The 12,995-nt window shown below is 40.4% G+C and overlaps 2 protein-coding genes across 2 annotated transcripts; one reads left to right on the top strand and one right to left on the bottom strand.

Moving 5' to 3' along the window:
• Positions 1-3,866: 3,866 nt before the first annotated feature.
• Positions 3,867-9,507, top strand: tti2 (TELO2 interacting protein 2). Its single transcript, XM_023395352.2, has 10 exons — positions 3,867-4,009; positions 4,653-5,130; positions 5,217-5,401; positions 5,549-5,606; positions 5,845-5,973; positions 6,131-6,223; positions 6,376-6,569; positions 6,904-7,047; positions 7,272-7,431; positions 7,535-9,507. The coding sequence occupies exons 1-10, from the start codon at positions 3,978-3,980 to the stop codon at positions 7,619-7,621; spliced, it is 1,560 nt and encodes a 519-aa protein (XP_023251120.1). The 5' UTR covers positions 3,867-3,977; the 3' UTR covers positions 7,622-9,507.
• Positions 8,108-10,673, bottom strand: LOC147817424 (uncharacterized; the record flags this gene model as incomplete). The annotated part of the gene is made up of 7 exons (XM_087170826.1): positions 8,108-8,852; positions 9,230-9,292; positions 9,539-9,625; positions 9,881-10,053; positions 10,150-10,249; positions 10,465-10,524; positions 10,600-10,673. Coding segments are annotated over 7 exons (770 nt in total), but the record flags the coding sequence as incomplete, so codon positions are not given.
• Positions 10,674-12,995: the final 2,322 nt, after the last annotated feature.

A 12,995-nucleotide genomic window follows, 5' to 3' on the forward strand; every position in this document is an offset into this window, starting at 1 on the left:
ACAAAGAGACAAAACAACCACAAAGACACAAAACAACCACAAAGACACAAAACAACCACGAAGAGACAAAACAACCACGAAGAGACAAAACAACCACAAAGACACAAAACAACCACGAAGAGACAAAACAACCACGAAGAGACAAAACAACCACGAAGAGACAAAACGACCACGAAGAGACAAAACGACCACGAAGAGACAAAACGACCACAGAGGGGAGTGTTGCTCCTGTGTATGAAGGGGGGGGGGGGTCTTTTCCATGTCTGTGCCCAAGGGCTCGTTATCTTTAAATAGGTACAAGCTTGTATACATACAAAACTCCCATGATACATTTCAGTGAGAAACCAACCAATCAAATCACTGAGCTTAGAATTCGGTGAGCGGGAAGTTAAAGACGACGCTGAGTTCAGTAACCATGGCAACATGTGTTAATGACGAAGGTGTTTTGACTTTGTTACCGCTCTGATTCACACCTCTGACCTGGCTTCTTCTCCATAGCAACAGTGACTGAGGCTCATGGGTATTGTAGTATTTACAGCTGTAAATAAAATGACTTGATTTCTCAGACACAAATCATTATCAGTTTGTGACATCACTAACAGCTGTGCAGACGCACAACAGCCATTTTCACATCTAGAAAATACAGAGAATTATTATGGGATTTCTAGTCTACATGAACATATAGTGGATAAATTTACATACTCAGATATCAGACACTCAAAAATAAACAGTAACTCTACTTTACTCTGCATCCCATAATAAACAGGGAGTGATTTTTGACACGCTCTTTTAAGGGATTATTGATGCCTTGTGTGCAAGTTTACAGAGTATTATTATTAATGTGAATACATTTATGCAATTCCATTAACAGACGCCATGACTGACTTTAATTTTAACGTCTGTCTCAGATGAAAACAAAAATACCTGCCAAAGTGTCTGAAGTATAATATTTGAGGGCTAAATGCTAAATCATCATCCTCACCATGAAACAGCATAGCTCTTGTATTGTAGGACAGCGATGCTAACGTTAGCCTGAACTCTGACGTAGGACAGTGGACGTGCTCAATGAGGCTTTTTTAGCTAGCTGGTGAAATGCTAACACAGCACTGAAGGACGGTAACCAGGTGTACATCTCCTAAAACCTGAAAGTGCTGTTTGAAAACACACACACACAAAAATAAGTCATAACAGTAGAAATACAAACAGTGACACCTGCTGATTTAGCTAATTGTAATTTGGGCTGAACTTGTGTTTCCAGGGATTACGTATATTTTTGTAAATTAAAAAAAAATGTCCTTTAGCCTTTTAACTTTCATATTTCAGCTAAAACACTGAATCATTGGCTTTGGGATGAAGGTTAGTTCTTAATCTTGTATTATGTCAGAAAGTAAACACTTATGATTCCAGGTGAAAAATACAAAAATAATTTGTCTCCTTCTTGATGTTTAAATCCCTTAATTATTTTAAGGGAGTTTGTCTTTAATTAAAGAGATTTCTGTGTGACTGTGAATTTATTTTAAGGAAAACATTATTTCATCTTCATAAATTCTTCTTCAGTATGAAATCAAAGTGTTGAGATGTGAAACTGTACCTAAGTCTGTATCTGACCTCTGACCTGTGTCGCAATTAAAACCTGCTGTAAACTGACTGCACCTGTTTACCTGTGAGTGTGTTTGCACCTGTCCTCGCCATGTTAACCTGAGGAGTGTCAGGCTGAGTGTGTGTGTGTGTGTGTGTGTGTGTGTGTGTGTGTGTGTGTGTGTTCACATGCTTCTTATCTGCTCTTTAATTTCCGGTGACAGCTCGTTTGTGCGACACAGGAAAGGACAGGAGAGGCAGGAGCTCCATCAGATGGAAAAGTAAACAGGAAGTGGATGAAAAGCTTTTCTTTAATAAAGAATCGTTTCACAGTGACAACAGACTCTCATATTATTAGCATTAGCTCTGGTGCAACAATAGAAACCTTGTGACATCACAGAGGATGAATCATGATCTTTCTGTAAATCAGATGACGTTTGTTCGTCAGTTTATTTATTAATTTCTAAATGACTCAGTCACAAAACCAACTCTTAGCCCCAGGCTAACCTTGAGCTAACATCAATGCTGAGACATGAACGTGCAGCTAACTTTAGCTTCGAGCTAACCTAAATTAATCCCAAAAATAATCAGAATTTTGAGCCAACGAGGTGACACCTACCTGAGCTAAATTAAACTCTGAGCTAACTTAATACCTGCGCTAATATCAAGCTATTCAAAACTCTGAACTAACTTAATCCCACTGCTGCAGTTAGCGCCACAGCAGCAGTTCACGCATCCGCAACACAGGCAGTGTGTCCCAGACGTAACTTCAACTTCATCACTCAGTCGTGGACATTTGTGTTTCTAAGCCTCACTGTTGCAGAGAGTGGAAAAGAAAAGAGTTTGTTCACCAGGCACCACACAGATGTTTACATGCTAATGGAAGCTAGCTGCTAATGGAAGCTAGCTGCTAATGAAAGCTAGCTAATGTTCAGGCAGAGAAAACAAAACTCAACTTGAATTTGACCAAATAAATTATTTGATATAATCGTTGTTTTGTGTGTGTGTGTGTGTGTGTGTGTGTGTGTGTGTGTGTGTGTGTGTGTGTGTGTGTGTTGACAGCAGATCACAGCAGCTTTAGCTTGTACACACAAACAGCTTCAAAACGTTTCCTCCTGCTTTGAAATATGAATAAACCCACTCTCAGTGGATACCATGCTAATCTGAGTGTGTGCAGTCATCAAAGCTGTTTAACCCTTTGTGTTTCAGCTCTGATCTGCTCATGTCTGTGTAAACAGGTCGGAAACATAGTCTGTAACTCTGGGGCTGATTTATGGAAAATAAGAAGGGGGAAAAATCTCTGTCTAAATATGTATATTGACTTTTAATCTGCCACTAATATCACCACAAACACCTCTGCAGTCTGTCTCTGATGTTTGTCGGTCACATTCACACTTTGATATTCCACAGATTCTTTGATCTGTGCAACGTGTATGAACACGTTATGTGTTGTGTATGAACCCTGAGCTGGAGCTGTGTTTGTTCAGCCTCTAAACCGATGACCTCATCATGTTTTTTACATTTTAATGATACGAGACTGTAGGTCTGACTACTTGTATTCAAAAACACAAATTCTTCACTTTCAACTTCTTCCCAACTCAAGGTCCACTAACCTTTTTTTGTAATTATTAAGAAAGAACCGTCTCAGTAACTCATGTAAACCTCTGTTGTATTTCTCTTAGTCCTCTTTATTTATTTGTAGCCTTGTTTTTAAACTTTATTAGCTCTTCCATGGAGGTAAGGTTTTACCCATGTCTGTTTATTTGTCAGCAGGATTACACAGGAAGTCCTGAGCCAATCTGCACCTGAACTCATAGGTCCGGGAAGAAGCCATTAAATCTTGGTTCTGATCTGATTTTTCTTTCTCTGAAGTCTGGTGTCATACATATATATATATATGTGTGTGTGTGTGTGTGTGTGTGTGTTATATAGCCTAGACACACACACACACACACACACTGGGTTCCAAAAGTCAGACTTTACAATTAAAGTGGTATATTTATATATTAAACTCAATAGTCACTCTGTAATACATTTTTTGTAAAATTACTTTTACAATTCAATATGAAGCCTAAATCCATAAAACAAAACAACAATAGTAAAATATTAAAATACAAAAATGATAAAATGTAAATAACGTTTTTATTCTAATATTTAATCGGTTTTACATGTGTATTCACATTTCTATCGTCCGTGATACCGCAGACGTTTGTGACGTTTGACCTTAATAGGAACCTTTCTGAAGGAACGTTTCTTTCGGAGCTTCTACCGAGCCGGGTATATTCTGCGAACACGCCGTCCGTCCCGGTAAAGTGTCCGGAGTTTTCTGTCTCTATGCCGCTAAATTCAGGAGCGTTTTTATTTTAAACTAAATAAAATCAGTTCGTTTCTTCGCGTCGATGAAAGAACAAAGAGAAGCGGCGGGTTCCAGGTCAGTTTTCACTTCCGGTTTCCTAAAGAGACTCTGAACAAACCGACAAACCGCCATTATATATAAATATAAACATGGCGTGAGAGAGTCGAAGCAGACATTAAGCTAAAGGAGCTGGTTTCCTTTCAAAACAGTTTATTACTCCAACAGATTACTGAGCGGGAAACACTGGGGGCGTTACGTCATAGAGCTGAGAGACAAACATTTAAAAACATTTTTCTGTTCTTTATCTTGAGCAACATGTTTCTATATTTTATTATTGAGCTTTTACTTTGATACTTTGTTCTTGATGAACATAATGTGATTATTTCCTTTTATTCTTTCTGTTTCTAAACATTTCTCACCGTTCATCCTTTCTTCTTTTTTCCTGTCGTCTCCTCCTTCCCTCCATCATCTCCTTCTCTCCTTATTCATCCCTTCTTTCCTCCTTCCCTCTCTCCATCCTCCTTTCTATTTTCCTGTCATCTCCTCCTTCCCTCCATCATCTCCTTATTCATCCCTTCTTTCCTCCTTCCTTCCCCTCTTTTCTCTTTCTTCTTCTTTATTCATCGCTCTGACTGTTGTCTCCTCCTTTCCTCCACCATTTTCTCCTCTGTTCATCCCTTCTTTCCTCCTTCCTTCCCTCCATCCTTCCTTTCTACAGGATGGAGCTTTCATCTTTGCTTCATGACCTTGATCTCTTCTCCTCAGAGAAGCCCCTCCCCTCTCCTCCTCTCTCTCCAATCACAGAGCTCCTGTCTCGGCTGCAGGAGAAGCTGATTGCTGCGTCCTCGGACTCTGAGACAAACTCCCTGATTGGTTGCGTGGAGCGGCTCTTTCAGACAGCTGATCCTGATTGGCTCTTCTCACCGGCTTCGGCCAATGAGGAGGAGGGTTGGGCGGAGCTTCAGTCGGCGTACAGGTCTCTGACAGAGGCTGTGATTGGCTGTGCAGCTCTGCCGCTCTGTGAGGACGACGTCAGCTCTGTGACGGCTGCAGCCTATCAGAGCGTCCCGGGCCGAGCCGTCCGGGCCTGCTCTGCTCTCAGGGTGCTGCTAGGAGCTCTGGGAAACTTGGAGAGGACCGATCTGCTGCTGACGGTGGCTCCACCTGTGTGTGTGTTCGCTGTGACACACTTCCAGGTGAGTGTGGTGGGAAAACGTCTGGCTCAGACCTGAGCAACAAGTCTTTAAAATGTCTGGAGGTCAGTCTGTCGCTCTGTGTCCAGGATCAGCCGTGGACTTCCTCCACCTCCAGGGCAGCGGCACGGAGCCTGCAGGAGGCGCTGCTGAGGGCCGGGGGCTGGTCAGACTCCGCCCACCTCCTGATGGGGGACAGGAGTCCGGGGGAGGAGGGGCGGAGCAGAGCGATCGTGGGAGGAGTACTGGACGTCCTGCAGCCTCAACTCACCAAGTGAGAGTCTGCTGTGTCGGGTCTTTTAATTTGAAGGAATTGGGTCTGTGTGTGAACCCTGGATTTAACTCTGCGTGTGTGTGTGTGTGTGTGTGTGTGTGTGTGTGTGTGTGTGTGTGTGTGTGTGTGTGTGTGTGTGTTCTGCAGGGACTCGTGGCAGCGTTGTGAGGCGGTGAAGCTGGTGTTTGCGTGGACACTCCTGCAGGTCAGTCTGACTGTATCATGTCAATAAACACAAGGTTTCCATGGCAGCACAATAACTTCCACAGGTTCAGAGATTCACATTCAGCTGCTCTCTCTCTCTCTGTCTCTCTCTCTGTCTCTCTCTCTGTCTCTCTCTCTGTCTCTGTCTCTCTCTCTCTGTCTCTGTCTCTCTCTCTCTGTCTCTCTCTCTGTCTCTCTCTGTCTCTCTCTCTGTGTCTGTATGTTCATGTTTTGTGCAGGTGACTCGTCCTTCTCTCTCCCCTTACCTGCCTTGCCTCCTCCCCCCCTCCCTCCTTCTCAATGACCACTACAGACCAGAGAACTGCATGCTGGGAGTTCGCTGTCTGCACCATATTGTACTCAACACAGTAAGAACACGCACACACTCATTTTCCTTTATTCAACCAGTACACACAAAGAAATATCTTTGTTTTCATAATAATGATGATGGTTGTGTGTGTGTGTGTGTGTGTGTGTGTGTGTGTGTGTGTGTGTGTGTGTGTGTGTGTGTGTGTGTGTTATCAGCCTGCTGCTGATCTCCGTCAGTTCAACAGAGCAGAAGTTCTCTATCAAGCGTTATTCAAACACCTGTACACCACAGAGGCTGCTGTCATACAGGTAACACACACACACACACACACACACACACACACAGTTTCAGGACTGTTCTCTTATTGATCATTGATCAGTTTTTGAAATGAAACTAATTGACACTGATGTTGTAAAAACATGTGGACTGATGTGGACCTGCTCCTCCCTGGTCCCTGCAGCTGGTCCTGTCCTGTCTGTTGGACCTGCTCTTGGTGCTGGAGAAGCCCCCCTCCTCACTCGCCCCCTCCTCCGCCCGCAGGAAGCCCTGTCGCCATGACAACGTGCTGCGTCTGGTCCTGACCCACATGGAGGCGGAGCACAAAGTGCCGCTGCGACGCGTCTACGCCTCCGCCCTCCCTCTGTACATCGACAGGTCAGTTTGATGTGTGTCTACGTTCAGTCTCAGCCTCGTCAAAATAAAAGTCTGACAGTTTCGGTTTCATCAAAATAAAAGAGCTGACAGGTTTGAAAAAGATGATTCTCCATGTTCCTGCAGAAAAACAAACAGTAGGATTTTTAAATGTGGATCTGAAGTTAGTTGATTTTTTTATGGATTAATTCAGTCATTGATATTATTCACATTTTGGTTACTATGGTGATAAAACCAGATGTTTAACGTGAACATGCAGCGACTCTGTACATGTGATGCAGAGGGAGCGGTGATGATCAGGGTCTGAGGGTGCGTTTGTTTCGTGTGTGTGATGCAGGATGGGCGTGGCCGTGTGCAGACATCTGCAGCGGGTGGAGCGGGTGGTGCTGGGATACCTGGAGATCAGAGATCCACCTGAGGAGACGGACAGACTGAAGATGCTGGAGGTGCTGCAGAAAACCACCAGAGCAGCCTGGCCCCGGTGTGAACACACACACACACACACACACACACACACACACACACACACCTGTCACATGATCTAATGTTACTGTGACGCTGCTTCTCATCTTAAATATGAAACACAAACAGTTTTATGTCACAGTTTTGACGTCGTAGAAAATGAAACAGACTGAGGTTTTGGCTGCTACATGTTGAACCTGTCGGTGTCACGTGACGTTGAACACTGAGTCTCTCTCTCCTCAGGATGGAGCGTCGTGTCGACGTGTTGCTGCGCTGCTTGTTGCGGCTGCTGCTCGATGTTTCGTCAGACTCTGAGCTCAGCGACTCCGTCAGACTGAAGCTGATGAATGAAACTTCGCTCTGCATCAAACTGCTGGACGGCTGCTCGTACGGAAAACTACAGGTGTGTCAACGACACTCACCTGTAATGCTGTCGAGTCTGTCACAGCTGATCAACCTGAAAACACTCACCTGTCCCTCTCTGTCTCTCTCTGTCCGTCTCTCAGCCTCTCCTTCAGCAGCTCGACAGCAGCTGTTGCAGCCCTGAGGTGCTCGGTTGCCTAGCGACTGTTACTGTGACAGCAGAGAGGTGACGCAGCACACCTTAAACACCTGGAAGTCTGACTTTTTCCTGTCAGACGGATCAGGACAGAGCAGAGGACGTGGGATTGGACGGTCGACATTGAGTGTCGGAGACATTTAATTTGAAAGGTTCAGACCCACATCAGCAGCGTGTAACTCCGTCTCTCATCACTTCCTGTCTGTGTCTCAGCGCATTGGTTCCTACTGAAGACGTTAATCTGTAAAATATAAATCTTCATTTTTAATTTCCTGGAACAGCTGATCTCTGTAGTTCCTGTCAGACAAACAGGAGGAAATGGTGTCTTTGTTGGGGACTATTTTCAGTGGAGGATTAATCCACATTCAGCGCTGTAGTGAGCGTTTGTGGCAGGAGGAGGAAGACACATCACAGGACTGTTAGTGGAGACGTTCACTGTTGGTTTGAGTCTGAACATGAGAAGAAGAAGAACTCAGAACATCAGAAACAAAGTGTGTGACATCATCAACGTGAGACGAGCTTCAACAGGAAGTGTTTAATTCACAGATAAACATTACAAATTTTTACTAAAAGCTTCAAATACAAACGAGAATTCATTCAGATTTTTGATCATTTTAAATTCAGCTCCCAGTGTGCTCCCACGGTGTGTTCACAGACCGTGGGAATATTCAGTCCTGACATCACACTCACAGTTCATCCATGTTAGCTAACAAACAGTTTATCCGCAGGTCACAGTCCAGTAACACCAGTATGTAAAGATGAACTAACTGGTGTCTGACACTGCGATCTGAGCTCAGTGTTCGTTAACAGACACAGGTGAAGGATGTTGGTCGTCACGTGAAACTTCACTCTTGGTATTTAGTCCCAACAACAACCTGTCATGACGTTTCTCCAGTGGTTCAGCAGAGAATCTGGATCTGAACGGATGGAGCATTTAATGAAGTCTTCAGCTGATCTGTCGTTTGCGGAGTTCGTCCTGCTCTCGATCAGCTGATTCATCCAGATGTTCAGGTCACATGATGATTGACTGCTGTGTGAATCTTGAAGCAGCTTCAGCGCAGAGCAGGTGGACCTGATGAAACACACCTGAGCAGCTGTTGATCAGTGTGTGTGTGTGTGAGCAGAGCGTCCAGCTGGTCCAGTCTGTGTCTCAGTCCCTCGGTCGTCTCCTGGCTCTCCAGTCGTCTCAGGTTCTCCTGCTGGTTCCACAGACGGCAGCGGAGTTGAGCCTCGACAGTCAAACAACACAGCTGTGAGTCACTGGACTGAAGGAGGAGGAGGCCACTAAAGGTCAGACTGCTCCTTTACATCATCATGTTCAATTAAACGTGTTTAACATGTAGAAGGAGACTGGATCAGGTCGTAGGTTACAGGTTGCTTTTAATACTGATAACCTCTTTCCCGCAGAGTTGTCACAATAAAAGTCTTCTAGAAACAGGAGGATAGTGTTTTTGGCTCTGGAAGGCTTTTATTGTGAAACATCAACAGCGATCAAAAACAGAAAAGTTATTGGAAATAGTATTGGATAAAAACAGTTGTAGTTCATCAGAGAAAAGTGTCTGACTGAAACTAATGATTATTTTCATTATTGAAAATCAAGTAAAATAATTAATGTAAATGAATAATAAAATATTGTTGCTACCTTCAGTCGATCTTCTTGTTGTTTCAGTTTTTCTCTCTGCAACTCAGACCTCCACCTCTCCTCCTGAACACACACACACACACAATTGTTTTTTTATTGTATTCGTGAATTTGTATTTTATCTGTTTCTATTTGATTTTATTAATTTTTTAATTATTTTAAAATCTTTGTTGGTTTTTCACGATTTTCATTTCTCATGTTCTGTCTCAAATGGTTTTACTTTTTTTTATTTTGTTGCGTGGTATGGACGTCAATCATAAAGTTTGATTGATTGATTGACTGATGTGTGTTTATTTCCATCAGGACTCACCTCAGTACTGAAGGCTGATCTCAGACCAGCTGTAGACAGGTAGAAAGACTCATCCTCCTCTGACAACACGTCCCTGCTGTGATCCTCCTGCACACGTGTGCGCGTACACACACACACACACACACACACACACACACACACACACACACACACCAGAATAAACTGACACTCTGGTTCCTGCTTCTTTTTTGTCACAGAAACTGAATCTCTGAGTTCACATACTCAATGACTTAATCAATTAATCATGAAAATAATCAGATTAATCTCAAGTTGATTGACTTGAATTATTATAAAAAATAACTTGTTATATATTATTTTTTTAACAGTGATCAGTTGCTTCACCTCCTGTCTCTTGTGTATTTCTTCCTCTTTCACACGAAGCTCCTCATATTTCTTTTGTAGCTCCTCCTCTGTCTGAAGTAGCCCCTCCTCTCTCACCTGTAGGCCTGCCCTCTGCTGTTTTAGCGCCTCCTCCTTGTGGAGCAGCTGCTTCTCTCTCTCTAACACCTCCTCACCTGACCAGAGAAAATCAAACAGGAAGGAGGGTCAGAGCTCATGTTGGACAGAAAGCAGAGAAGCTAAATGAGTCATTGACTTCAGCGCTGACTGACGGAGGTGGTTGAGCTGCAGCTGTTGTTCAGTCAGGTGGCGCCCCCTGTCCTTCAACTGACACACTGTAGCTTTAACATCGTCCAGCTCATCACACAGCGCCTGAGAGAGAGAGAGAGAGGAGCAGTGAGTGCAGCCTGCAGTCGAGCTGAAATCAATTGCTGTTAATTCATTTTTCTGTTCAACCTTTATTGACACAGGAGGCTGCAGACACATCGGTGGACACAGGACAATGACAAAACAAGCTTCTCCTGATTCTGATTCAGCTAACACGTGTACAGTGATGATTAAAGAACCTGTTTGTGTTGAATCTTCACCTCCAGCGCCTTCAGTCCTTCTGCTTTCTGCTGCTGCTGCTGACCGGACTCACTCAGTTGCTACAGGACAGAGTCACACAGTTCAGAGGACAGGCTGTGTGTGCACTTGCATTCGTTTGAGTGTGTGTCTTGTACCTGTTCCAGAGTCTGCAGTTCTTTCTCCTTCTCCTCCACACGTTCGCTGAGAAGAGACAGCAGCTCAGCGCTCTCTACAACACAAACAGGAAATGATGTTGATGTTTAATATTAACACGATTCATGTGATTCACAGTCATAGTAAGTTATATAACTTCATAGTATAGTAAATCATTAAAACTGACATAGTATAGCATGATATTAAAACCAATCAAAACGTCATAGTATAGTAAGGCATAAAAAGTAAAAAAAATTATAGTATAGTAAGGCATAAAAAACAAAAAAAAATCATAGTATAGTAAGGCATAAAAAGTAAAAAAAAAAACATCATAATATAGTAAGGCATAAAAAGTTAAAAAAAAAGTCAGAATAGTAAGGCATAAAAAACAAAAAAAAAAATCATAGTATAGTAAGGTATAAAAAGTAAAAATAAAATCATAGGCATAAGGCATAAAAAGCTAAAAAAAAAGGTCATAATATGGCAAGGCATAAAAAGTCAAAGTATATTAAGGTATAAAAAGTGAAAAAAAACTCATATTATAGTAGGGCATAAAAAGTCATAAAAACGTCATAGTATAGTAAGACATAAGTCAAAAATAAGTTATAGTATAGTAAGGCATAAAAAGTTATAGTATAGTAAGGCATAAAAAGTGAAAAAAAGTCATAGTATAGTAAGGTAAAAAAAGTTTTAAAAAAAGTCATAGTACAGTAAGGCAAAAAAAGTCATAGTATAGTAAGTCAAAAAAATAGTCATAGTATAGTAAGGCAAAAAAGTTTAAAAAAAAGTCACAGTATAGTAAGGCAAAAAAAGTCATAGTATAGTAAGTCAAAAAAATAGTCATAGTATAGTAAGGCAAAAAAGGTCATAGTATAGTAAGGCATAAAAAGTCTAAAAAATAGTCATAGTATAGTAAGGCAAAAAAGTCAAAAAAAGTCATAGTATAGTAAGGCAAAAAAAGTCATAGTATAGTAAGGCAAAAAAAGTCAGTATAGTAAGGCAAAAAAAAGTCAAGGTATAATAGGGCATAAATTGTCATAGTATAATAAGGCATAAAAAGTAAAATAAATAGTCATAGTATAGTAAGGCAAAAAAAGTAAAAAAAAAAAGTCATAGTATAGTAAGGCAAAAAAAGTCATAGTATAGTAAGGATAAAAGTAAAAAAAAAGTCATAGTATAGTAAGACAAAAAAAGTCAAAAAAATAGTCATAGTATAGTAAGGCAAAAAAAAGTATAGTAAGGCAAAAAATAGTCATAGTATAGTAAGGCAAAAAAAAGTAAAAAAAAAAGTCATAGTATAGTAAGGCAAAAAATAGTCATAGTATAGTAAGGCAAAAAAAGTCAAAAAAAAAGTCATAGTATAGTAAGGCAAAAAAAGTCAAAAAAATAGTCATAGTATAGTAAGGCAAAAAAAAGTCATAGTATAGTAAGGCAAAAAAAATTCATACTATAGTAAGGCATAAAAAGTATAAAAAAGTCATAGTATAGTAAGGCATAAAAAGTGAAAAAAAAGTCATAGTACAGTAAGGCAAAAAAAGTCATAGTATAGTAAGTCAAAAAAATTGTCATAGTATAGTAAGGCAAAAAAGTTTAAAAAAAGTCACAGTATAGTAAGGCAAAAAAAGTCATAGTATAGTAAGGCATAAAAAGTCTAAAAAATAGTCATAGTATAGTAAGGCAAAAAAGTCAAAAAAAGTCATAGTAAAAAAAGTTAAAAAAAAGTCATAGTATAGTAAGGCAAAAAAAAGTCACAGTATAGTAAGGCAAAAAATAGTCATAGTATAGTAAGGCAAAAAAGTCAAAAAAAGTCATAGTATAGTAAGGCAAAAAAAGTCATAGTACAGTAAGGCAAAAAAAAGTCATATTATAGTAAGGCTAAAAAAAGTAAAAAAAAAAAGTCATAGTATAGTAAGGCAAAAAAAAGTTAAAAAAAAAGTCATAGTATAGTAAGTCAAAAAATAGTCATAGTATAGTAAGGCACAAAAAGTAATAAAAAAAGTCATAGTATAGTAAGGCACAAAAAGTAATAAAAAAAGTCATAGTATAGTAAGGCAAAAAAAAAGTCATAGTATAGTAAGGCAAAAAAAGTCATAGTATAGTAAGGCAAAAAAAGTCAAAAAAATAGTCATAGTAGTAAGGCAAAAAAAGTAAAAAAAAAAGTCATAGTATAGTAAGGCAAAAAAGTCAAAAAAAGTCATAGTAAAAAAAGTTAAAAAAAAGTCATAGTATAGTAAGGCAAAAAAAAGTCACAGTATAGTAAGGCAAAAAATAGTCATACTATAGTAAGGCAAAAAAGTCAAAAAAAGTCATAGTATAGTAAGGCAAAAAAAGTCATAGTACAGTAAGGCAAAAAAAAGTCATAGTATAGTGAGGCAAAAAAAGTCAAAAAAATAGTCAT

This window comes from Seriola lalandi, unplaced genomic scaffold (assembly GCF_002814215.2).
Source record: "Seriola lalandi dorsalis isolate HSWRI2012SDOR001 ecotype SW California unplaced genomic scaffold, Sedor1 jcf7180002054962, whole genome shotgun sequence".
Taxonomy (NCBI): Eukaryota; Metazoa; Chordata; class Actinopteri; order Carangiformes; family Carangidae; genus Seriola; species Seriola lalandi.